The following is a 25,820-nucleotide window of genomic DNA, read 5'->3' on the forward strand; positions in this document are numbered from 1 at the left end:
CATAGTGAGGGAGGGAGGTACCCAGTCACCGATTTATGCATGTATGAGCTTAACAGTTGACCTACTTGTTTTATCCGTGAGTGACATACATATTTTGCAGATATCGCAAAGCTTAGAGAAAGTATGGAAAGAGATCGCTACATTTTGTAACAGTGATGACTCTCTCTCTCTGTCTCTCTCATTCCCTCGTTACTTTCTCTCTCTTTTTGCCGACGACAAAACGTTTAAAAAAAGAAACGTTGAACAAAAGAGTAACGTTACACTGACATTTGTAGTGAATCGTTACAACGCACACAACATGAAATGCACGTGCATCATGAAATTGTGTATCAGCCCGAGCTGAAGCCTATGACTGTAGGCTTTAAAAAGCCACATCAATGGTACTCCACATGCATTGCTTTAAGCCACTATAGACAACAAGAGAATGTCAAGACTGGCAGAAGCTCAATGACACGACGCCATCGGTCGTTTACAAGGACTGGCGTCGCAGCATGAGGTCGCAAGTCACTTCAGCGTGTCCAGACAGACCATCTCAAAGCTATGGACCTGGTAGAATAATACTGGGAGTGTTAATGATAGACTCAGGTCAGGTCGACCTAGAGTTACCACCGCCGCTCAGAATCGCCACATCTGGTTGAGACATCTTCGTTCACGCACCACAAGCAACCCAAATCCCTGAACAGTTTTGTTCTCAGATGAGTCTTGGTTTCTTCTCAGACGTGCTGATGGACGTTCGCGTGTATACAGACGTAGTAACGAACGTTACGCCGATAACTGTAGTACATGTCACTAGATTTGGTGGTGGAAGTGTGGGCAACTATTCACCATAATGACCGGACAGTTCTTGTGCACATGGCAGGTGCATTGAATGGGGATGAGATTTTGCTAAGTCACGTCGTTGCCTTCATCAACGTCAGCGGGGGATCTTTCCGGCATGACAATGCTCGACCTGACGTTGCACGTGACTTCCTCCAGCAAAACAACGTTCAGGTGTTACCATGGCCTTCTCGATCACCTGATTTGTCCCCATTGAACATCTTTGGGATACTCTTAATCCGCCACCTCAGACACTACAAGAACTGCATGCAGCACTTCAGCAAGAGTATCAAAACATTCCTCAAGGCAGCATTCGGCATCTCCTTTCTCCTATGGGTCACCGCTGCCAAGCTGTTATCGATGCTCATGGTGGTCACACCAGATACTGACATTTTACTCTGACCAAGTGGCTTTAATAGCCCTGTGTGGTTTTACCAAACACGTTCATGTTTTTGGAAAGTTGTAAAGTGATGTTTGTTCTGTAATTAAGCAACGATGTCATGTTTGAATCAGTTACATGCACTCAGTAAATAAACAACAAAACAGCACGACAAGTTTCTTTCTTTTTGAAGAGTATACTTTACTTCCAGTTTGTCCCAGCTGAGGCTTCAGGTTTGTCTGAAATATCGACATGGATTTTACGAAGATGTTGCAAGCATTGCTAAAACCAATTCATTCTGCATGTAAAGATAATCAAGTAATGAAATGTAATACAGTAGTGATGTCCAGGATGTTTCCATCACGGTATACTTTATTGTTAAAAGTGGCTGAAAAGCTCTCCTACATATTTAGGTTGGTGCAGCAAAGATCACGGACACATCTGTTATTTTGTGTCACAATGATGCAAAGATCAAGTCACACATTCCGCCTCATATTATTGGACTTGGAGTAGAATCAGTATAATGGTACTGCTGGCACAGACGTTTAAGGTGCACAATCCTGATGGTGTTCCTATAAGCTATGATCGTAGGTTGAACTAAAGTACAGTGTTAGTAAATCACAGTGTGTATTTAAACTGAAGGGGGCAGTCGGACATCCTTTCCTGGTAGACCTGATCAAACCACTCATTCTGGGCGACAGTGAACCAGTTCTTCCAGTCACCAACTCCACCTGGAAAGAAACAAGTTTACCTGCAGACATTGTCTCATTACAACGGATTCCCATGCCGGGTTTCAAGCCATGGAGCTCCATGGAAATTTTACACCGAATACTTACGTGCAGATATGCCATATGCACTAGTACTGGACCAGCATGAATGTTACGAAGGACAGGAGATGTTGAGGGGATTTGTTTAATCAATCTCTGCATATATGTGGCACTTTGCAAAAGTATTTCTCATGAGCAGCAAAGCCTTATTGTCCAGGGGGTTGGCTAAGAAATACACGGCATGACCTAGGAAAAGGGTCATAACTGATCCATACCTTTTCTAAACACTTTAGCTCCACTAACGTCCTCCTTGAGAGTCCTCATGGCTGCTATTGTTGTGTTGTTGCAGACTTTGGACAGGAAGTCATCCGTCCTCTTTACATCCAGGAACTCACAAATCCTCCTCATCTCTCGCATCTGATCCTGAACGGACATCGAGTTGAATAAATACGTTTCAAACTTCTTGTCATCCTTCGGTACAACCTTAGAAGAGTCATTTCACCTTGATTGATTGTTTTCCTCATATACCTGCTTAATGTGTCCACGTGTTGCCCATATATATTTTCCTTAATGTGTCCACATGTTGCCCATACATATTTTCCTTAATGTGTCCACGTGTTGCCCATATATATTTCCTTAATGTGTCCACGTGTTGCCCATATATTTTCCTTAATGTGTCCATGTGTTGCCCATATATATTTCCTTAATGTGTCCACGTGTTGCCCATATATATATATCCCTTAATGTGTCCATGTGTTGCCCATATATATTTCCTTAATGTGTCCATGTGTTGTCCATATATATATATATCCCTTAATGTGTCCACGTGTTGCCCATATATATTTCCTTAATGTGTCCACGTGTTGCCCATATATATTTCCTTAATGTGTCCACGTGTTGCCCATATATAGTTTCCTTAATGTGTCCATGTGTTGCCCATATATATTTTCCTTAATGTGTCCACGTGTTGCCCATATATATTTCCTTAATGTGTCCACGTGTTGCCCATATATTTTCCTTAATGTGTCCATGTGTTGCCCATATATATTTTCCTTAATGTGTCAACATGTTGCCCATATATATTCCTTAATGTGTCCACGTGTTGCCCATATATATTTTCCTTAATGTCTCAACGTGTTGCCCATATATATTTTCCTTAATGTGTCCACGTGTTGCCCATATATATTTTCCTTAATGTGTCCATGTGTTGCCCATATATATTTTCCTTAATGTGTCAACGTGTTGCCCTGATATACATGAGCTATGCAAGAAAGTGTCGTCCATCTCACCTCCTTAATGTCTTCGTAGAAGAGAGTCAGCACAGGCAGATCAGGATTGTCTTTTTTCACCTGCTCCCAGTCGAGAACATAGTCTATCCAGGATCCATACATAACTGTAACAGATGGAAACACTGAGAAAGGTATACTTAAAGAAGTAATCCTTTAACGATATATTTGTAGTAAGAGGATTACAGGAAGTAGGCTCTTGAAATATGACTCGGTGCTATTGCTCAAACACAGTTCAAAGAGGTGTTAATCAAATATAACTCATTTTCCTATTCAAACCGGTGTAAAATACGCTCACCCATTCACAAAAGGGATTGACAAAGGACGATGAAAGCCCTTGGGATAGGACCAGCGTGTATCTAAAGCATCATTTGAAGAGATTTTCAACAAATCTGAGGGTTTTTTTCACATCATTCACTTACAAAATGCAGGATTACAGGAAGAATGGTCTCAATCGGAAACATTGTGAGAATAAAGCTCTTGGGATAAAACCGGATTCACAAAACACCCTTCAGTCAAATAGAATATACTCATGTCTTTCATTTTCACAACGCAGTTTAAAATTCTTTATAATACACTTATTCCATAACCCCAACAGGGCCCCGTCGGTAGTTTTTGTTTTGCATGCGTTTTTCGTGCTTTTAAGAAGTCTGTGGAAAAAGGCTTAAAACGTGCCCTTAAAAGTGTGGCTCTAAACCTCAACTCATTTTCAGACAAATCATTGTTTAGACGTTGACGGGTGCGAAAAACACAAATTTGGAAGAATCTGTTTGCATTTCTCTATTCCACGGCTAACTTAAAATGAAAGTTGGCGAGCCATTGGAATGCTTGAAATCGGAACACCCAAGCGCAACGTTGCACAGCCGTTTAACGTGCACAGGAACACATGCCGCTTGTGGAGTCGTTATCAACAAAACGTAGTCGTTGCAGACCGTCCCAAAAGTGGCCGCCCACCTGTGACCACGCCACGCAACGATCGTTGGATTCAAGTGAGTGAAAGCGGTAAGATTTTAAGACACATCGGCAATATTTCAACCATATAGTGACTAAATACAAGTTCTTATTTTATAATAAATAAAGGTAAAAAGGTTATCAAAAAACTGTCGGCGAAGGACAGTAAAAACAACTTGAATATCACAAATATGAATATAAAACTAGTATGTAAATCTAAAATATTCTAATTACAGAAGACAGTACAATATAGAAAAAGGTTATATATTGCCAACAACTGAAGGTAGGTACCAGGGTCCATGGGAACTTACAGTACATTTGCTTCCTGCATGGACCCTATCTGGATTTACATCATCCCTTCAGCTATTAGCAATTTTAGATAATCTAGTCATAAATTAAAATAACATATATACTACGATTAATAATAGTAATAAGTTTACATTTACTTTGAATATTTTGGGACTTACGTACCTTCTCAGGAGAACAATAACTTCGCAATACTTCAACCCACTTTGATGGTACATCCACTAACAATATCAGTTACTAATATAAGCAACCAAATCATAAAAAGAAACAAATCTTAAAATCTTTTAAACATTCATAATAAAATGGCAATTAACATCACTAAAAAAATCCTTCAACGGTTTTACATCGATATATTTCCCCCTTGTGATAGAAAAATCAATACAATCAAGCAAGACATCACAAGGGTTTCAAAATGGGTGATCATCTGTGGATACCTGCTGTGACCAATGCGACATCGTCGCATGATGACCTCTTCATATCTGGACTGACAACCCAAGTAGTAACCGATGGTTGGTTTTATCGCATGTAATATATTTATACCTACTTGAGTGTCCCATTTCTTTTGCATCAGACCAAGGATGTTACGATCTAATGTAATCAGTGTGTGAGATCAGGAGTAGTGTCACAGATTTGTTGAGTGCTGCCTTAGCAGCAAAATCGGCCATTGTGTTACCAGAGATTCCCACGTGACTGGGTAACCAACAGAAGACGATGTCGTATTGGCCAGTAGCAAGAACATTATGTAATTCAATTATTTCTATTAAAAGTGGATGTTTGCAAGATAGGGTTTTAATAGCCAGAAGGCACGAAAGAGAGTCTGAAAATATTATATATTGTATATATTTAGGGTGTATACATTTAGGCGCTGTTAATATAACATTTGTATCGGCAGTAAAAATGGAGCAATCGTTTGGTAATCTATAAGATATTCTTTTGGATCCAATTACAGTGTGCCACCATCCTTGGATCCATCTGTAAATAAAAATTTGTATATATTTTAGTTACTTTCAATTGACCAAATTTTATTTATATTGTAATTCATTAGTTTCTGATTTTTTAAACGTTCTCAGTGCTAGGTCAACTTGGTGCCTCAATAATTGCCAAGGAGGGAAAGAAAGAAAGCGGGATGGAGCTATATTTTCTAACTCATTGCCAGCAACAGATACGAAAGGTTTCATTCTTATTCCAAGAGGCGGAACAAGAGAAGACTTCTTGTTGAACAGATCCTCATAAAGAGGATTAAAAACACAATTAAATGCAGGATTAGATTGGTTAGAACGTAGTTTAGTGAGATACTGTAGAGATAGGTTTATATGCCGTTGGTTAAGAGAAGACTCATCAGCTTCGACGTTGAGACTGTCAACAGTGCAAGTTCTAAAAGACCCAAGACAAAGTCTTAGACCTTGGTGGTGGACAGAATCTAATAGTTTTATGTTGCTTTTGCATGTTCCACCATATACGATGGAGCCATAATCAAGTTTCGATATAGGTGTAGGGGGGCAGCTTGATCCCCTCGCCACTTTGAATTAGAATATTTCTTCTTACTTTCAATAGATCTAGTGCCTTCAAGCATTTATTTTGAGATATTTGATATGCGAAAGAAAAGTAAAATGAGAGTCGAAAATCAGAACCAAGAACTTTGCCTCTTTGACAACTTTGATGCAAGTGCCATTTAAAAATAGTTCTGGGTCTTTATGCCGTTCATATTTACGGCAGAAATCTATACAATTAGTTTTCGATTTAGAGAATTTAAAGCCGTTTTCAAGACACCATTGATTCATTTTGTTTAGACACAACTGTAGTATGCATATTTTACCGCGACAAGAAATGTTGAAATCATCCACAAAACGTGATCCATCGATTGAATAATTTAAACCTTTGATAAACTGTTTAGCTTGTTACTAAACAACGTGACAGACAAAATACTGCCTTGTGGTACACCCTATTCCTGATTATGATGATCAGACAGGGTGCAGCCCAAGCGGACTTGAAATTACAATTTAACAAGTTGGATATAGATTGAGGCAAACGGTCCCGCAATTTAAAATACCATGTTTCCATGTAGTGTCGTATGCTTTTTCTAGATCAACAAAAGATCGACACTGCATGTTGTATATTAATCATGGCATTTTTAACAAAAGATTCTAAACGCACTAAATGATCAATTGTACTTCTGTTTCTAGGGAGACCACATTGTATATCAATTAAACGATCGTAGGTTTCCAAATACCAAACGAGTCAATTATTTATCATGCGTTCCAAGGATTTGCAAACGCAGCTAGTTAGTGGAACTGGCCTATAATTAGAAAGATCAGTATGATCCCCTACAGGTCTGGGGATGGGAACAATTATAGCAGCACGCTACGGTGAAGGAACTCTCCAGATGTCCAAATGTCATCAAAAAAATGTGAGAGCGTCTCTAAACATAATTCTGGTAAGTGTTCGAAGAGTTGATAATGTATGTTATCAGCTCCTGTAGCAGTATCATGAGCCTGGTCAAGAGCAGTATGAGTGAGTGAGTCAATGTTTATCGTCACATCAGCAATGTTTCAGCCATATCGTTACGAGAATAATCATTCATCATACTAAAGATCAAGAGCAGTATGAAGCTCATGTATCAAAAAGGTTTCATTGTTATCTCCCCATTATCTGATTTGAAATTAATAGATTTCTTTGCTTGTTGTTTTGATATTTTGGGAATTCAGGAACATAATTAAATGAGGAAGAATGTTTAGCCAACGTCTCACCAAGTTTATTTGCAATATCTGATTTATTAGTCAATAATTGCTTCCCATCTTTCAGATGGTGAATGCTAGATTTACAAGCCTTAACTTTGATTTTCTCGATCGTATTCCATACCTTTGATATCGGCTTGCGCAAATAATTTTTTGATACATGGTTTCGTCAAGATTGGTGTTTATTTTGCTTGAAAGTACGCCGGACTTTAGCGTTTAATATTTTGAATTTGTCTAAGTTGTGGACCATAGGATGGCGACGGTAATAATGCTCTGTTTTTTCCCTTGCCTTCCTAGCCTTCCTAGTGTTCCATAAACAGAATTTTTACCCTTTTAAAAAAATTCATCTTGATGATGGAGGAACATCAGATGGGTTAACAGGTTTTAGTATTGCGGGGAAATGGTCACTGCCACAGAGGTCGTCGTGGACGGACCAATTTCACTCAATAGGTTGGAATCAGTAATTGACAAATCAAGAGCTGAATATGTTCCTGTGCCAGGGTGTAAATATCCGTGCGAACAATCATTATATATGCATAGATCATAGTTTGAATAAACTCTTCCAGTATTTTACCGTTAGCCTTTATAGTTGTACCACCCCAGAATGGGTTGTGGCCATTAAAGTCACCCATAATAAAACAGGGTTTAGCCTGCTGAAGAGCTGAAGATTGTGGAATATAGAGCAGAGAGTAAAAGCAACGTGCAGAGTAAGGCGCACTGCAACGGCTTGAAGATTAGTTTTAAGCACAACGGGGTTTTGGAGCACATCATGCCTTATAAAGATTGAAGCTCCTCCTGTGGCCCTATCACCCGGAGGAGAAAAAAGAATGGGATGCATTGAACTGACGTAAACTGAAATTATCTGTCTGCTTTAGATATGTTTCTTGCAGGCAGAATTCTGATGGACTAATGGCCTGGACCAATGGAAGTAAGTCGTTAAAATTGGTTTTCAGTCCTCGACAATTCCACTGGAAAATATTGTTTTGTAAACTATCTTTCGGGCGGTTTTGTGCTGGTGATTGGTTCTGGGTGAGAGATGATGACTATCTTGAGATAGACTCTGTATGTCAGAGAGTGAATCCGCTGTTTGAGTTGGCTGTTCATTTGAGTAAATTTGAGGTGCTTCGGTGTACACCCAAGTCAAGTCTGTCTGGCAGTCAATAGATGATGTCTTGACTTTGGGGGTTATTTCAGGGGCTATCTGAACGGTAGACACATTGGTTCCCGTGCCTTCTTGAGATTGAACCAGTTCCTTTGCGTCAGAGAGACTGATGTTCTGGAAAATTTAATTTCATTTATCTCCATCTGTTGTTTCCAGATATGACAGTCTTTGGAGTAGGATGGGTGACTCCCTGAACAGTTGGTACACTTTTTAATAGAAGCGACAAAACCCTTTCCACATTTATAAGACATATCTGCTAATAGCAGAGGCGATTGTACAATTGTGTCATGAGCAGATATATGTTTCAGCAGTATTACAACTGTATGATGTTGTTCGTAAACAAATCGAGTCTGAACCAGTCAACCCAGTGACTGTCACCATGTGATACGATGACAGAGTGTTTATGAATCATTATGAAACAGTGATGATACCAGGTGTTCAAGAAAAGGTGAGCGTGTCCTGCCCCACCGGTGGCATCCGTCATAAACATATGCTAAGTTTAGTCATATGTTCGGGAACGTATGGTATAAGTCAAAATAGTGAATTGCATCGAACATCAGTTTGTCACTGATGCATCATTTGTGAAATTTCCTCCACGTGTCTGCCATAAAACTGAGTGAGTGAGCGAGTGAGGGAGTTTAGTTTTACCCCGCACTCAGCAATATTCCAGCTATATAGCGGCGGTCTGTAAATAATCGAGTCTGGACCAAACAATCCAGTGATCAACAGCATGAGCATCGAGCTGTGCAATTGAGAACTGATGACATGTGTCAACCAAATCAGCGAGTCTGACCAACCGATACCGTTAGTCGCCTCTTACGACTACTGAAGATCAATATTCTAACCCGGACCTTCACGGGTACATAAAACTTAGACATGACAGCATGATGTTCTTTGAAATCTTGATAAAAAGAGCACGCTCGATTGTACCTCATAAGTTGTGAAATGTAACACCAAAAGCTTGAGTTGGTGGAATATCGCTGGACATGAAATTGACTATTGGAAAGCTGAAATCATCCCTTTTGTCATACAGGTTTGTGGAGATATCTAAATATGAAACGGTCTCACTTGTCTCCTTAATTCCAAGTTCAGGTGGGTAAATCAGTGGAAGGCAATTGGCTATTTGATGGTTATTGAACGATATTAAATCATCGATGTACCTGAAGCTTAAGTTAAACTTCTCGGCCAAATTACAATGTTTTGATTTTGCCAACCCAAGCAGAAATTCTTATTCATATGTATAAAGAAACAAATAGGCAAGTAGGGTAGCACAGTCGGTGCCCATGGGGATGCCTACTTCTTGGCGAAATTTTTTACCCCTAAATTTCACAAAGATGTAATCAATGAGAAAGTCCAGCAGTTAACATATTGTTTTCTTGGTAAACTTCAAATGACGTTTGCTTTCATTTTGACAAGTTGTCCTGAACCTCTGAAGATAGATATGTAGGTATATCTTTGTTCACCTGGTTTGTTTACAAAAGCCCAATGAATTAAGGGATGAAGTTTTTCCTTAAGTTTGGTATTTGGGATAGTAGTATGTTGTGGCATGCACTATTGTCACAGTCTTCCTTTGTATGAGTTTGCTCACTGCAGTGAACACATGTGACAGATTTTGTACACGAATTTACGCCATGGCCATACTTTTGGCAACTGAAACACCTCAGTGGGTTCGGAATAAAAGGGTCAACTTTGATATTGCAGTAACCTGCTTTAATTATTGCAAATGGGTTCAATTTGAGAGGTTTTTTGTCAAATGACTCAATAACTAGAAATCGCGGCCAATGTTCTACAGATTTTGATGGTCGTTGCTCATCTTCATTATCCAGTGGACGTTTGGGTTTTTAAGGGGTTTGGTAATCCATATTTGTTGGTTATATGGTTTATCATCCGAGCTCCCCAACCACCACGCAGTATCATAAAGACAATGCTAATAACAAGTGGATTTCCTACTTGAGGCACAAAGGATGCCCGGATGATATACTCTAGCAGAAAATAGTAAAAGATGAATTCTTCCACCAGGATGCTCTTCACGGGTGCATCGATGGATTCCAACTACCCATCTGCACCAAAGATTCCAATCAGCCACACTGACAGCCCGAACAGTTCCTGGTCTCAACAGGATATCACTAAGGACCATTTGCCCCCGTCTTGCTGCACACGGAAAACGTGTCAGACGTCCTGCCAGACGACATATTTAGACATTATGTCACCGTCAACGACTGCAGTGGTGCAGAAAACTTCTGCGGTGGCGAGCACGTGTGTGGAGACATGTTCTCTTCACTGACAAGTCCAGATTCATTTTGCACTGCGCTGATGGACGAACCCGAGCTTACCGAGCGTTATGTTACGAACTGTGTCCTTGAGGCCGACTGTGTGGAGTGATGGTTTGAATTGGGGTGGGATAACGAGTGCTGGACGTAGTACACCTTTGGAAATGGAACTTTTCGTGTCTCAGGTAAGGGATGAAATTGTTAATCGAATCGCCATACCGTTTCTAGAGCAGAATGGTCCAGTAATGATCTTCCAACAGGACAACGCCAGACCTCACGTCGCCAGGGTGGTTCAGCAATTCTTGGCGCAGGACAATGTTAACGTCCTTCCCTGACCCGCTAAATCCCCAGATCTGTCCCATATCGAACACTTCTGGTACAAAATGGAGAGGAGATGAGATGTTGGCCAAATCCCCCATTCACGCTTCAGGAACACGGCAAGGTGCTTCCACAGATATGGAATGCCATTCCACAAGACTTCTTGCGACGTTTGATTGGTTCTATGAGGTGCAGGTGTCAATGCTCATGGTGGACATACACGTTATTGGCTGTGTGAATTTCATTTTGACCATTCTCTTACTGTGACCTAATTAGCATGTGTCCGCCAGAAAAGTTTACAATGTGCCTTTTGCAATCATACTGTGGAATGCCTATCTTGCAATATTAATAAAGTCTCATCATAAAAATATCAGTTGTTAATTCACATACCTAACTTCAATTCAAACACAATAACTTTTGCCTTTGAGTATTTGGATTCAATTCCTCGGAAAAGAAAGAATTACAAGAAAGATTTTCCAAGAAGGATTATCAGAAATATGATCACAGAGGAATGATTACAGGAGAAGGAATACAAGAAGAATTTATAGATGATCACAGACAGAACGGTACTTACACTTTCCCTGAAAGTAGGGTCGCACATAGTTCTTCCACTCGCCTTTGTAGTTGAAACCCGGAATCGTTCTCAAGAAGTTATAATAGGAAACAGCTACATCTTTTGGATTTCTTAGAACAGTGATGACTTTTATTTTCTTTTTACGAACGTCATCGGACAGATGTTTCATCAGCAAATGAGTGTTGAGGATCCTTGGAGACGGGAGGTCGGTATACTTCTCCTCTGGCACCATTTCCATGAAGGCTTCGACTTTTGTGATGTGATCGTCGATTATCTCCCCTGCGAGGAGCTCTCTTGTTCTTTCAAATACCCAGTGGGTTCCTGGAAAGAAGGCAAATCTGACAAATCACACACGAATCTGCATCAGTTATCAGTGAAATACAAAGCTTTACCATGTGTTGCTATCTTTCTCACGCGCTGGACTGTGATGCGGCCTGAACAGAAATATATGTTTGATGGCATCAGATTGATAAAAAAAAGTCAGCAAAACGTTTCGCCTGAAGAATATAAACTATGGATTAACGTCTTCTTTTAACACTAAATGTATGTGTTGGCTTGACTAACTTCGTGGTAGGTTGGGCTTGAGTTGGATTGGTGTGAATGTGATCTGATGACCTTGAGTGGGGTTGGTGTTGGTGTGATAAGTTGGGCTTTAGTGGGATTGGTGTGGATGTGATGCGAAGACCTAGAGTGGGATTGGTGTTGGTATGACAGGTTTGGCTTTGAGTTGGATTGATGTGAGTGTGACAGGTTGGGCTTTGAGTTGGATTGGTGTGGGTGTGACAGGTTGGGCAAGAGTTGGATCGGTGTAATTGTCACAAGATAGGCTTTAGAGACTTTGGTGTGGGTGTGGTGTGATGAATTTGAGTATGGCTGGAGTATAGTGTGATCGGATGGGCGTATAAGTGAGGCGATTTAGGTGAGGTATACAACTCTATTATTTGGAACTACACCTCATTGAAACAGCATAACTGTTGGTGTAAATTACGCAGCCCATCGTATAGCTTATATTATGTTGAAAAAAGACTTTGTTGAGTCACGACAATTTTTCAGTTAAGATGTAAATTAGAATTATAAATTGACGACATACCAATTTGCATGCTATTTAAGATTTGAAAAATGATTACAAAAGTTACTTTTACTGACTGAGTTTGGTTTTACGCCGCTTTTAGCAATATTCCAGCAACATCACGGCTGGGGACACCAGACATGGGCTTCACACATTGTACCCATGTGGGGATTCGAACCCGGGTCTTCGGCGTGAGTTACTTTTAAATGAACAGATGTATCCTACCAGATTTGGTAAAGAGTTTCATGGTATCTGATGTTACCTGATTTAGGATACGTGCACATTAAGATGCCATCATCGCGTATTCTCATTGAATGTACACCGTCGATGCCCCAACTCCCAGAAAAGCTGTTTTCCGGGAGAAAGACAATCGGCTAAGAAGACTCAAGGAACAGTGTAACAGTGGCCAAAAAACGAGGTTGCTGTTCCTTGATGCAGTTGGACCCCTCATGATGAAGAACTAAGAACTTTAGTCATTCAAGCTGTGTGATGTTACCTGATTTAGGATACGTGCACATGAGGATGTCATCGTCGCGTATTTTCACTGAACGTACACCGTCGATGCCGGTTCCATCAGGGAAGTTGGGTATGAAGAAGCCGTTGTCACTTAGGAACTTGAGTGTGTCACCGCCGTCGTCCACTGCTTCCACTATCTGTTTCTGATGTGAGAGAGAGTCTAGTGTGAAGAATTCAGCTGAAAACATAGGTAGATTTTCTTTTGTTTTACAGTTCCCTGCCAAATGCATCCCATTTCGATGTATTGCAAATATAGCAGCAAATCCGTGTGATACATTGTGTTTGTGTTGCATAGCCTCAAGTTCAGGACTGCCTGGTCCAGAAATAACTATTCACCTACCACTGGAATACTGCTGTGTCCGCGTTAAACAAACAAACACAAGTCAAACATCATATGTTGCTTTCACTTCAGTTGTTTGTGTATCTTCTCACTTCCGTGTAATATGTGAGCGCCGAGGTTGGTGCTACATTCAGCTGGTTTTGTTTGCTGTTGAACGTTACAGTCTGCACTATTCATTAGGGCTGAGCAATATTACCGGTAAACTGTTAGCTCCCTTTGAATTATCTGCCCTTGATTTCCATAGCAACAAAATGTGCTCTAAAAGTGCCAAATGTACTTTTATTTCTGTTGGTTTCATGTAACATTTTACAAATGGAAATATCTTTATAAGTGGCTCCAAAAGTGTCAAATATTCTACCAAATGCTTAACGTTTTGTAGGTTTGAATGGTTTCATATGTGACATTTTGGAGGAATAAAGTGGCCTCGAATGGACCAAGTTTTTATTTGGATTTATCAGTAGGCCTCCGTCTCTGAGTGACCATTTCAAAATTCACATTATTAGGACTCCATGCCACTATTATTCCGCCGTATTTTGTACCAAGCATAGCTCATAAACTAAAAGACCGCCTCCGTGGTGTAGTGGTTAGAGCGTCCGCCAGGAGAGCGGAAGGTTGCGGGTTCGATCCCCTACCGCCTCATACCAAAACACGTTAAAATATGGTTATCAATAGCAAAGGGCAGATAATTCAAAATTAATTTAAAAATTTCAAAGTCCAGACCAATAATCTCCAAAACTACTGGTCCAAAGACCTAACAATTTCATGTACAGATCCGGAGTCAGAATCCCTACAATTTCAAGTGTAGGACCCATGTAGCTACAAGGCTCCGTTTGGCAGCCATATTGGATTGAAGTTTTTGGCCGTGTTTTTCACCATTTTTCTTGTACTTGTCTTCCAAAATGTGCTGAGCTCGAGCCATTAACTCCAGAGCTTCCAAAATGTCCATACTTTGTGTGCAGGAAATTTCAACGACTTCACGATTTTTTCAAAACCAAACTTATCAGGTGAAACATATTTATTTATATATATTTATATATCGCCAATATCCAGATCACCTGCTGAAAGGTGCTTTGTTTTTCCCTCGATCATTGGATGTCAGTCTCAAACGGCACAATGTATTATCAATCTCAACTCCCTTGGGATCATACAACTCTTGCAGCCACTAGGCGCACCGAGTTAATGTGGCTTTCCCATCCTTACGAGGTACCCATTCACAGCTGTGTGGACTGGGACACGTAGTCACAATATTTTGTCCAAGTTTACTACACGTTGCTGTACCCGCAACTAGGTGTTTTCACGTAAACATGTGGCCACCATCTGGTCATATACCAACGGATTCGTGGGTTCTTTTAAGTGCACAGGGTTGTGTACTGTACACTAGGGGTTGTGACAACACTGAGAGAGTCTGCACGCAAAGTTGACTCCAAGGATTTTACACCCGGTCACAGCTGGGCTCGATCCCCTCACCTCAAGCTCGCTGGATCACTAGCCTGGCGCCTTAGCCAGCTCGCCCACCACCACATGTTATATTTGGGATTACACTTTCTTAGTAAAGTACAGATTTTAGTACTTTAGTCCCATCCGAGGTTCGAACCCACACCCTCAGAGTCAGGCACTTAATCGCCAGCACACAAAGTCAGACGCCTAGACCGCTCTGCCACCGCGGCTTCCACAAAACTGGAAGTCGGACAACTGGTTGTCTAGACTGCGGACTTTGTGTACCCCTCTGATAAGTGTTAATTGGCACGCCTCCCACGGCCGAAAGCTATGAAATATGTGGGTTCGAATCCAGGATGGGACTCAACCCAAACAGTACTAGAATCTGTACGTTACTAAGAAAGTGTAATCCCAAATATAACATATGTTACATTTGATCACTTTCTAAAATGGCAGTGTGTATTTCTTATCAGGTGACACATTTTTAAAAACTGTGTAAAATGCTGTATGGCCCTAATACCTCAGGTCCTCGTGATTCCAGAATACTCATTGATTTGACTGTGGACCCAAGGACAACGGAGCTACGTATACAGGCTGTTAAAGAAGGAACTATTTCTTTTCCGGAACTATTTCGATGGTACATGACCCCGCGATCTCGGCTGTATTTCAGAGATCCGCTCGTGTGTCGAAAACGTGTTCTTTGTTTTGACGATTTCAAGCCATTAAATATACTTTAAACACCTTAACTCTGCAACCAGTCGTCCGATCTCGACCATAATTTGCCCGTGTTTTTAGGCTATTAATGCCCATTACACAATCCAATTTGCACATGGTATCGCTGTTTGTTCTGAAACAATATCCTATGATCTCAGTCACTGGATTGCTAAGTCGGAATTTTACAATCAACTCTGAGACTTATGGATGTGAAAGGTTTTTTTCGCTTCTATTCACAGATTTCCTGTATTTCCCAAACCAGACATTTGACTATTGAAAGGATAATCGTTTGATTGCTAAACTTTCAAAGAAAGAAAAACGGCAAATTGAGGACATTCTAAATGGCTAGTTTAGTTCTTTGTGGGTAAATCCAATGTTTTTTGTTATTTTTGTTTGTTTCCTAATGGGTCATATGTTATCAATTTATCACAAAGGCCTGAGTCATATATATTTTGTGTGACTGTATAATGACATTCTAGTCAAGGGTCTTAATTATTGGAGGTCACGTGAGATGTTAAGCTTAAGTAGTTAAATCATGTTTTTGCTTCATTTTGCAATAGTTCATGTTTACACATGTTAATACACAATGGGGACGGGGGGCCTGAAAGTATGGTGTAAGAGCTACTAAGAAGATGATGTCGCGCAGAGAGAGCTATTATGAATTTACGATGTACACACTTGATCAGAAAGCTTTCAGTTAATATATCACAATATGTATTGTACTATCTTTTAAATTATTGCAATATATCGCAATGTGAGAATCAGGGCAATAGTCAGCCCTAGTATTCAAGCTGTTGTAACGTAATCTGTAAGTAGAGCTACCGGACAAGCTATCTGCAGTGGATGGGGTCACAGTTATCATGATTGGTATTTCGTGACTATTTTCACCTATCAGTTTGTTAGTTAGGTTGGTAATATGTACTATTCATTCTTTATGTGTAAAACCTTCAGGTTAAAACGGATTACATCCTATTTCACTGTGTCACAGGGACCTGAATACAGTCGACTCTCACATTAAACTGAACGATATGACCTCTGTGCGCCAGGTCACACACGATATGCTGAGCCATTCATACAGTCATATAGTAAAGTTAACCTGAAGAACTTACTTGAGACATGGTTCGAAGTGACCGCAAACAGATCTGCAGAATGTCCAGTGATACAAGTGAGGTGACACTTGGGTCCAGACACAAAAATCGAATTGCTGGGTGGGAGGCGCCCAGTCACGATAACTGTATGAACATGTGTTCCCTGATTGACCTACACGAGTTATCTGTGAGTGACATACATATTGTACAGCGGGAAACGGGAGATGAGGATGCGGGTGAAGAAAGGAGACTGTTTGCTCTCTCTCTTTCTCTCTCTGAAATGTCTCCAGAAAAAGTCCCAACATGTCTTTTGAAAGTCTGATTAAGACAGCATAAGAATATCCCTAATTTGTCAATGAATATATTTCATATTTTTACTATATTCAACTCCATAATTCTAATCTGGAATATTATGGCTTTTCAAATGGATGTGACAGCCAGCCCTGGGATACAGCCCATTATGGCTGTGATCAGGGTATTTCTACATATCCTTATTTAGGCCAAATTTGCCACATTGCACATCTCCCATGTTTGTTGGCCCTACCTGTGTTCGCTGCTCATGTTTACCATGTCAAAAGCGCACTACAAATTGAAAATGATCTTTTGGCTGTATTAAGAATGCATTATTACTTACTTATTACGAAAGCTCTGGATCAACAGCCACTACTTATGTAACCTAACCTGATCCACTGCAGTAGCAATAAGTTTTTCCCTTCAGAGACAACAACAGAATTTGAAATTAGCCATCGGCAGTCTGATTTCTATGGTATGAGAAAGAAAACATTCCTTAAATGCATTATTTGTAATAAAAACGCAAACAGTATAAAACGTTAGCAACAAAGTCCTGTATTTATTTAACACAATGTGGTGCGGTGGCCATTTGATGATGGCTGATCAAGGACAAGCATAGGTCACCCGGTACTTATCTAATACAGGCCGAAAGTCTAAATAAGCAATACTTCTGTTTACATACAAACACACGTGTGTGCACAAAGCAAAGGGAAAACATTTCCCAACGTGTCATGTCAATATCTCTCATACAACTTGTTCATCTGTCACGGGGTAGCCTAGTGGTTAAAGTATTCGTTCGTCACGCCGAAGATCCGGGTTCGATTCCCCACATGGGTACAATGTGTGAAGCCCATTTCTGGTGTCCCCTGTCGTGATATTGCTGGAATATAGCTAAGAGCGGCGTGAAACCACACTCACTCACTCATCTGTCACAGATTTAACAGATTCAACCAACATGTAAGTAATCTCTTAAGACCTGCATCATGTTCGGCTTTTCTACCACATTAGGCTAATACGCCATGATACAACTGGACTACTCTCGTTGTTTCAACTGAAACTCCTCACAAAATCTTCTCTTCCCCCTACATCATTCTATCCGTTATGACCACCTCTGTACATTACGCTGTAATGGGTGCAAAGTTGAGGAATATAAAGTCACACAGCGAGGAGCACCAGGAATGAGCATCACACATTGCACCCATGTGGGGAATCGAACCCGGGTGTTCGGCGTGACGAGCGGACGCTTTCACCTTTAGGCTTCCCCACCGCCCCCTTTACATGTTTGAGCTTTATATAGCTCGCACTTATTTTACTGTAATTCTAGTTTGTCACAGGGGAGGATTGAGGTTTGTCAAAAGTAATTATGCAATTATTGTTAAAAGTGCTGTCCTACATATCTAATCTGGTGCAGCAAAGATCAAGGACACATCTGTTTCTTTGAGTCACAATGAAGCAAAGGTCAAGGCTATATTCAGCCTCATATTATTGGACTTGGAGTAGAATCAATGTAATGGTAACTCATCATATCAGATTAATGATTTCCTCCTCCAGCACTGTAGGCACTGACGTAAAAGGTGCACAGTCCTGAATGTGGGTAGCTATGATCGTATTAGGGCTCAAGTACAGTCTCGGTAAATCACAGAGTGTATTTAAACTGAAGAGGGCAGTCGGCCATCTTCTCCTGGTAGAGCTGATCCCACCACTCGTTCTGGGCGACAGTGAACCAGTTCTTCCAGTCACCAACTCCACCTGGAAAGGAATGTTGTTTAGGTTGGACTTTCACATAAAAACAAAGTCCTACACGTGACTTATAAGCCCTTGACCTGTATCAGACTTTTATCAGACCTGGAAACAAACAAGTTTCCGTGCAGACATTGACATAATACCCTGGACTCGCATGTCTACCTTTAAGTCATGGAGTTACACGTAAGGTTTTACACCTTGGTCTTATATGCAGCATTTGAACCCACTGGCCTACATCAGACCTTTACATAACCTGTGGAGTTACATGCAAACGTTTAAGCCATATGTACCAGTACTGCACTTGCACCGAACGAAACACGTTTACGTACAAACACTGACATAATACCATGGACTCATGGTTTTAAGCCATGGGGCTCCGTGTAAAGTTTTACTCCTTGGACTTCCATGCAGATGTTGAAGCCATATGCACTACTACTGCACAAGCACGAATGGAACGAGCACTGATCCTTCTCCAGAATTATAAACAGAAATGGAGATGTTGAGAGAATTTGTTTTATCGGTCTCAGACACGTACGTCTTCATGTATGTAGAACTTTGCAAAAAGTGTTTTTCATGAGCAGCAAAGCCTTATTATCCAGGGTGATCTGCTAATAAATACATGACATAAACTAAGAAAAGGGTCATAACTCATCCATACCTTTTCCCCATGGTCCCTGGTATGGTGATCTACCTTCAGTTATTGGCGATTCATAGCCCATTTTTATACTGTATTGTTTTTCCCCTATAGTTAAAACGTTTTAGATTTAATTACTAGTTTTACATACATATCTGTGATATTCTAGTTGTTTTACTGTCCTACGTCGGCAGGTTTTTTATAATATACATATACTTCATTTCAATATCAAATGTTCTTGTCACGATATGGCTGAAATATTGCCGATGTGACGTTAAATATTAACTCACTCACTCACTCACTCCATACCTTTTCTAAACACTTTGATTTTACTATCGTCCTTCTTCTTGCGAGTGCTCATGGATGCAATAGTTGTGTTGTCGCGTACTTTGGACAGGAAATCATCCGTCCTCTTTACATCCAGGAACTCACAAATCCTCCTCATCTCTCGCATCTGATCCTGAACGGACATCGATTTGAATATTTACATCTCAAACTTCTTGTCATTATTTACATGACATTTGTCATTTGATTTTGAATTGTTTGTGGCCCCGAGATACCTGCTCAATGTGTCCATGAGTTGTCCCCTTACATTTGCTTAATGTGTGCACATGTTGCCCCCATATATCTGCTTCAAATATCCACGTGTTTCCCCCATTTACCTGCTTGATATCGCCACATGTTGCCCGGATATATCTGCTTAATATGTCCAGGCGTTGTGTTGCCCGGATATATCTGCTTAATATGTCCAGGCGTTGTGTTGCCCGGATATATCTGCCTAATATGCCCAGGTGTTGCCCGTATATATCTGCTTAATATGTTCAGCAGTTGTGTTGCCCGGATATATCTGCTTAATATGTCCAGGAGTTGTGTTGCCCGGATATATCTGCTAAATATGTCCACGCTTTGCCCCGACATACTTGCTTGATGTATCCACGCCCTAAAACAATGTATGCTTTTTAAGCTGAAATGCTGCTGACTGAAGCATTCAGCAAGAAAGTGTCGTGCACCTCACCTCCTTAATGTCTTCGTAGAAGAGAGTCAGCACAGGCAGGTCAGGATTGTCTTTTTTCACTTGCTCCCAGTCGAGAACATAGTCCATCCAGGATCCATACATATCTGTAACAGAAGGAAAGACTAAGGAAAGAATACCTAAAGAAATCATCTTTCAATGATGTATTTATAGCAAGAAGATTATAGGAAGAAAGCTCTTGGAATACGACTAAGCACTATTACCGCAAAACGGTTCAAAGTGGTATTAATATTCCTCTTCAAACCGATGTAATATACGCTCAGTCGCTCACAAATTTAAAGAGATCATCAAATAAATCACCATTCATAGAGATCGTCAACAAAATTGAATATTTCACAACTCTATTCAAACTATACTTGCTACACTCACTCACAAAATGCAGGATTCCAGGAAGTATTATCTCAATCGGAAATATTGTAGGAATAATGCTCTTGGTGTAAGACCGGATCCTACAAATACATCACCCTTCAGTGCGTTAACACATGTAAAATAGAATATACTCATATCTTTATACTTGTGGAAATATGATGTGCGTTCTGCAACTCGGAAAACAAAGAATTACAAGAAACAAGAGAAGGATTATAAGAAAAATCACAGAGAAATATTTACAGGTAAAGGATTACAAGAAGATAACTATTTATAGATGACCACAGACAGAACGGTACTTACACTTTCCCTGAGAGAAGGGTCGCACATAGTTCTTCCACTCCCCTTTGAAGTTGGAATATGGAAGCGTTCTCATGAAGTTATAGTAGGAAACAGCTACATCTTTTGGATTTCTTAGAACATAGATGACTTTTATTTTCTTATTACGAACGTCATCTGGCAGATGTTTCATCAGCAAATGGGAGTTGAGAAACCTGGGAGACGGGAGGTCGGCATACGTGTCCTCTCGCACCATTTCCATGAAGCCTTGGATCTTTGTGACGTTATCGTCAATTATCTTCCCTGCGAGGAGCTCTCTTGCTATTTCAAAGACCCAGTGGGTTCCTAGAGAGAGGGGCAATCCTTTATGATATGGGCCGGTTTGGAACCTACGAATCTGTATCAATTATCAGGGAAATACAAAGCTTTATTACCCCAGTGGTAATCGTATGGGTAGTTGCATACTGATCTCGTACGTCACACGAGTGTCGCATCGTGTTGACCTATGTAGTAACGACTTGACCTGAGATTCTATCATTTCATTGGATAACCGATGACCTCTCATTTAGGTCACGTTGTGACGGAACTACTTTTTCATTCATAACAAACACGTGAATTCATTCATTCTACAACAAATATGCATTGTGGGATTGTAAACATTGCGAACGTTGCCATATCGCTGTTTAATTGTGAGTCGAACTGAGACAGTATATCCGTCGAAAAACATAAACGCAATGTTTAGCTGAGTTCTGAGTGAGACTTAAGTAGGATTGGTGTGGGTGTGATAGGATGGGCTTGAGTAGGATTTGTGTGGGATGTGATAGGATGGGCTTGAGTAGGACTGATGTGGGTCGTGATAGGATGGGCTTGAGTAGGATTAGTGTGGATGTGATAGGATGGGCTTGAGTTGGATTGGTGTGGGTGTGATAGGATGGGCTTGAGTGGTATTTGTGTTGGGTGTGATAGGATGGGCTTGAGTAGGATTGATGTGGATCGAGATAGGATGGACTTGAGTAGGATTGGTGTAGGGTGTGATAGGATGGACTTGAGTAGGATTGGTGTGGGTGTGATAGGATGGGCTTGAGTAGGATTTGTGTGGGATGTGATAGGATGGGCTTGAGTAGGACTGATGTGGGTCGTGATAGGATGGGCTTGAGTAGGATTAGTGTGGATGTGATAGGATGGGCTTGAGTTGGATTGGTGTGGGTGTGATAGGATGGGCTTGAGTGGTATTTGTGTTGGGTGTGATAGGATGGGCTTGAGTAGGATTGATGTGGATCGTGATAGGATGGACTTGAGTAGGATTGATGTGGGGTGTGATAGGATGGGCTTGAGTAGGATTTGTGTGGGGTGTGATAGGATGGGCTTAAGTAGGATTGGTGTGGATCGTGATAGGATGGACTTGAGTAGGATTGGTGTAGGTCGTGATAGGATGGACTTGAGTAGGATTGGTGTAGGTCGTGATAGGATGGACTTGAGAAGGATTGGTGGAGGTCGTGATAGGATGGACTTGAGTAGGATTTGTGTGGGGTGTGATAGGATGGGCTTGAGTAGGATTGGTGTAGGGTTTGATAGGATGGACTTGAGTAGGATTGATGTGGATCGTGATAGGATCGGCTTGAGTAGGATTGATGTGATCGTGATAGGATGGACTTGGAGTAGGATTGGTGTGGGGTGTGATAGATGCACTGAGTAGGATTTAGTGTGGTGTGATGAGGGATTCTTGAGTAGGATTGTGATCGTGATAGATGGCCTTGAGTAGGATTGAGGGAGGTCAGATAGATGGACTTGAGTAGATTGGTGGATCGTGATAGGATGGACTTGAGAGGATTGTAGGGTGTGATAGGATGGGCCCACACAAATCCTACTCAAGTCCATCCTATCACGACCTACACCAATCCTACTCAAGCCCATCCTATCACGATCCACACCAATCCTACTCAAGCCCATCCTATCACACCCCACACAAATACCACTCAAGCCCATCCTATCACACCCCACACAAATACCACTCAAGCCCATCCTATCACACCCCACACAAATCCTACTCAAGTCCATCCTATCACACCCTACACCAATCCTACTCAAGTCCATCCTATCACGACCCACACCAATCCTACTCAAGCCCATCCTATCACATCCCACACAAATCCTACTCAAGCCCATCCTATCACGACCTACACCAATCCTACTCAAGCCCATCCTATCACGATCCACACAAATCCTACTCAAGTCCATCCTATCACACCCCACACAAATCGTACTCAAGTCCATCCTATCACACCCTATACCAATCCTACTCAAGCCCATCCTATCACACCCCACACAAATACCACTCAAGTCCATCCTATCACACCCCACACAAATACCACTCAAGCCCATCCTATCACACCCCACGGAAATACCACTCAAGCCCATCCTATCACACCCCACACAAATCCTACTCAAGTCCATCCTATCACGACCAACACCAATCCTACTCAAGTCCATCCTATCACACCCTACACCAATCCTACTCAAGTCCACCCTATCACGATCCACATCAATCCTACTCAAGCCCATCCTATCACACCCCTCACCAATCCTACTCAAGCACATCCTATCACACCCCACACAAATCCTACTCAAGCCCATCCTATCACGATCCACATCAATCCTACTAAGCCCATCCTATCACGATCCACACCAATCCTACTCAAGCCCATCCTATCACGACTCCACACCAATCCTACTCAAGCCCATCCTATCACACACTCCTACACTAATCCTACTCAAGTCCATCCTATCATGACCAACACCAATCCTACTCTAAGTCCATCCTATCACACTCCTACACCAATCCTACTCAAGTCCATCCTATCACGATCCACATCAATCCTACTCAAGCTTCCATCCTATCACACCCCTACACAAATCCTACTTCAAGTCCATCCTATCACGACTCTACACTAATTCTACTTCAAGTCCATCCTATCACGATCCACACCCAATCTTACTTCAAGTCCATCCTATCACACCCCACACACAAATCCTACTTAAGTCCATCCTATCAATGACCTACACTAATCCTACTCAAGCCCATCCTATCACGATCCACACTAATCCTACTCAAGCCCATCCTATCACGATCCACACCAATCCTACTTCAAGCCCATCCTATCACACCCCACACACAAATACCACTCAAGCTCCATCCTATCACACCCCACACAAATACCACTCAAGCCCATTCTATCACACCCTACACAAATCCTACTCAAGTCCATCCTATCACACCCTACACCAATCCTACTAAGTCCATCCTATCACGACCCACACTAATCCTACTCAAGCCCATCCTATCACATCCCACATAAATCCTACTAAGCCTCCATCCTATCACGACCTACACCTAATCCTACTCAAGCCCATCCTATCACGATCCACACAAATCCTACTCAAGTCCATCCTATCACACCCCACACAAATCGTACTCAAGTCCATCCTATCACACCCTATACCAATCCTACTCAAGCCCATCCTATCACACCCCACACAAATACCACTCAAGCCCATCCTATCACACCCCACACAAATACCACTCAAGCCCATCCTATCACACCCCACGGAAATACCACTCAAGCCCATCCTATCACACCCCACACAAATCCTACTCAAGTCCATCCTATCACGACCAACACCAATCCTACTCAAGTCCATCCTATCACACCCTACACCAATCCTACTCAAGTCCACCCTATCACGATCCACATCAATCCTACTCAAGCCCATCCTATCACACCCCACATAAATCCTACTCAAGTCCATCCTATCACGACCCACACCAATCCTACTCAAGTCCATCCTATCACGATCCACACCAATCCTACTCAAGTCCATCCTATCACACCCCACACAAATCATACTCAAGTCCATCCTATCACGACCTACACCAACCCTACTCAAGCCCATCCTATCACGATCCACACCAATCCTACTCAAGTCCATCCTATCACACCCTACACAAATACCACTCAAGCCCATCCTATCACACCCTACACCAATCCTACTCAAGCACATCCTATCACACCCCACACAAATCCTACTCAAGCCCATCCTATCACGATCCACATCAATCCTACTCAAGCCCATCCTATCACGATCCACACCAATCCTACTCAAGCCCATCCTATCACGACCCACACCAATCCTACTTAAGCCCATCCTATCACACCCCACACCAATCCTACTCAAGTCCATCCTATCACGACCTACACCAATCCTACTCAAGCCCATCCTATCACACCCACACAAATCCTACTCAAGTCCATCCTATCACGACCTACACCAATCCTACTCAAGTCCATCCTATCACGATCTACACCAATCCTACTCAAGCCCATCCTATCACACCCCACACAAATACCACTCAAGCCCATCCTATCACAACCCACACAAATACCACTCAAGCCCATCCTATCACACCCCACACAAATCCTACTCAAGTCCATCCTATCACACCCCTACACCAATCCTACTCAAGTCCATCCTATCACGATCCACACCAATCCTACTCAAGCCCATCCTATCACACCCCACACAAATACCACTCAAGCCCATCCTATCACACCCCACACAAATACCACTCAAGCCCATCCTATCACACCCCACACAAATCCTACTCAAGCCCATCCTATCACACCCCACACCAATCCTACTCAAGTCCATCCTATCACGACCAACACCAATCCTACTCAAGTCCATCCT

At 41.6% G+C, this 25,820-nt stretch overlaps 2 protein-coding genes across 2 annotated transcripts; both read right to left on the minus strand.

Annotated features, from left to right (window-relative positions):
- Positions 1-1,375: 1,375 nt before the first annotated feature.
- Positions 1,376-16,903, minus strand: LOC124283833 (sulfotransferase 1A1-like). The gene is made up of 6 exons (XM_046719860.1): positions 16,750-16,903; positions 13,130-13,292; positions 11,565-11,885; positions 3,252-3,355; positions 2,238-2,385; positions 1,376-1,926 (listed from the first exon to the last, which is right to left on the minus strand). Exons 1-6 carry the CDS (start codon positions 16,756-16,758, stop codon positions 1,814-1,816), a joined length of 858 nt encoding a protein of 285 aa, XP_046575816.1. The 5' UTR covers positions 16,759-16,903; the 3' UTR covers positions 1,376-1,813.
- A 650-nt stretch (positions 16,904-17,553) lies between these two features.
- Positions 17,554-21,452, minus strand: LOC124283835 (sulfotransferase 1A3-like). Its single transcript, XM_046719865.1, has 4 exons — positions 21,099-21,452; positions 20,412-20,515; positions 19,706-19,856; positions 17,554-18,768 (listed from the first exon to the last, which is right to left on the minus strand). Exons 1-4 carry the CDS (start codon positions 21,334-21,336, stop codon positions 18,656-18,658), a joined length of 606 nt encoding a protein of 201 aa, XP_046575821.1. The 5' UTR covers positions 21,337-21,452; the 3' UTR covers positions 17,554-18,655.
- Between the last annotated feature and the right edge of the window lie 4,368 nt (positions 21,453-25,820).

Source organism: Haliotis rubra, unplaced genomic scaffold, assembly GCF_003918875.1.
Source record: "Haliotis rubra isolate DU_JTF1 unplaced genomic scaffold, ASM391887v1 Scf322, whole genome shotgun sequence".
In the NCBI taxonomy this organism is placed as follows: domain Eukaryota; kingdom Metazoa; phylum Mollusca; class Gastropoda; order Lepetellida; family Haliotidae; genus Haliotis; species Haliotis rubra.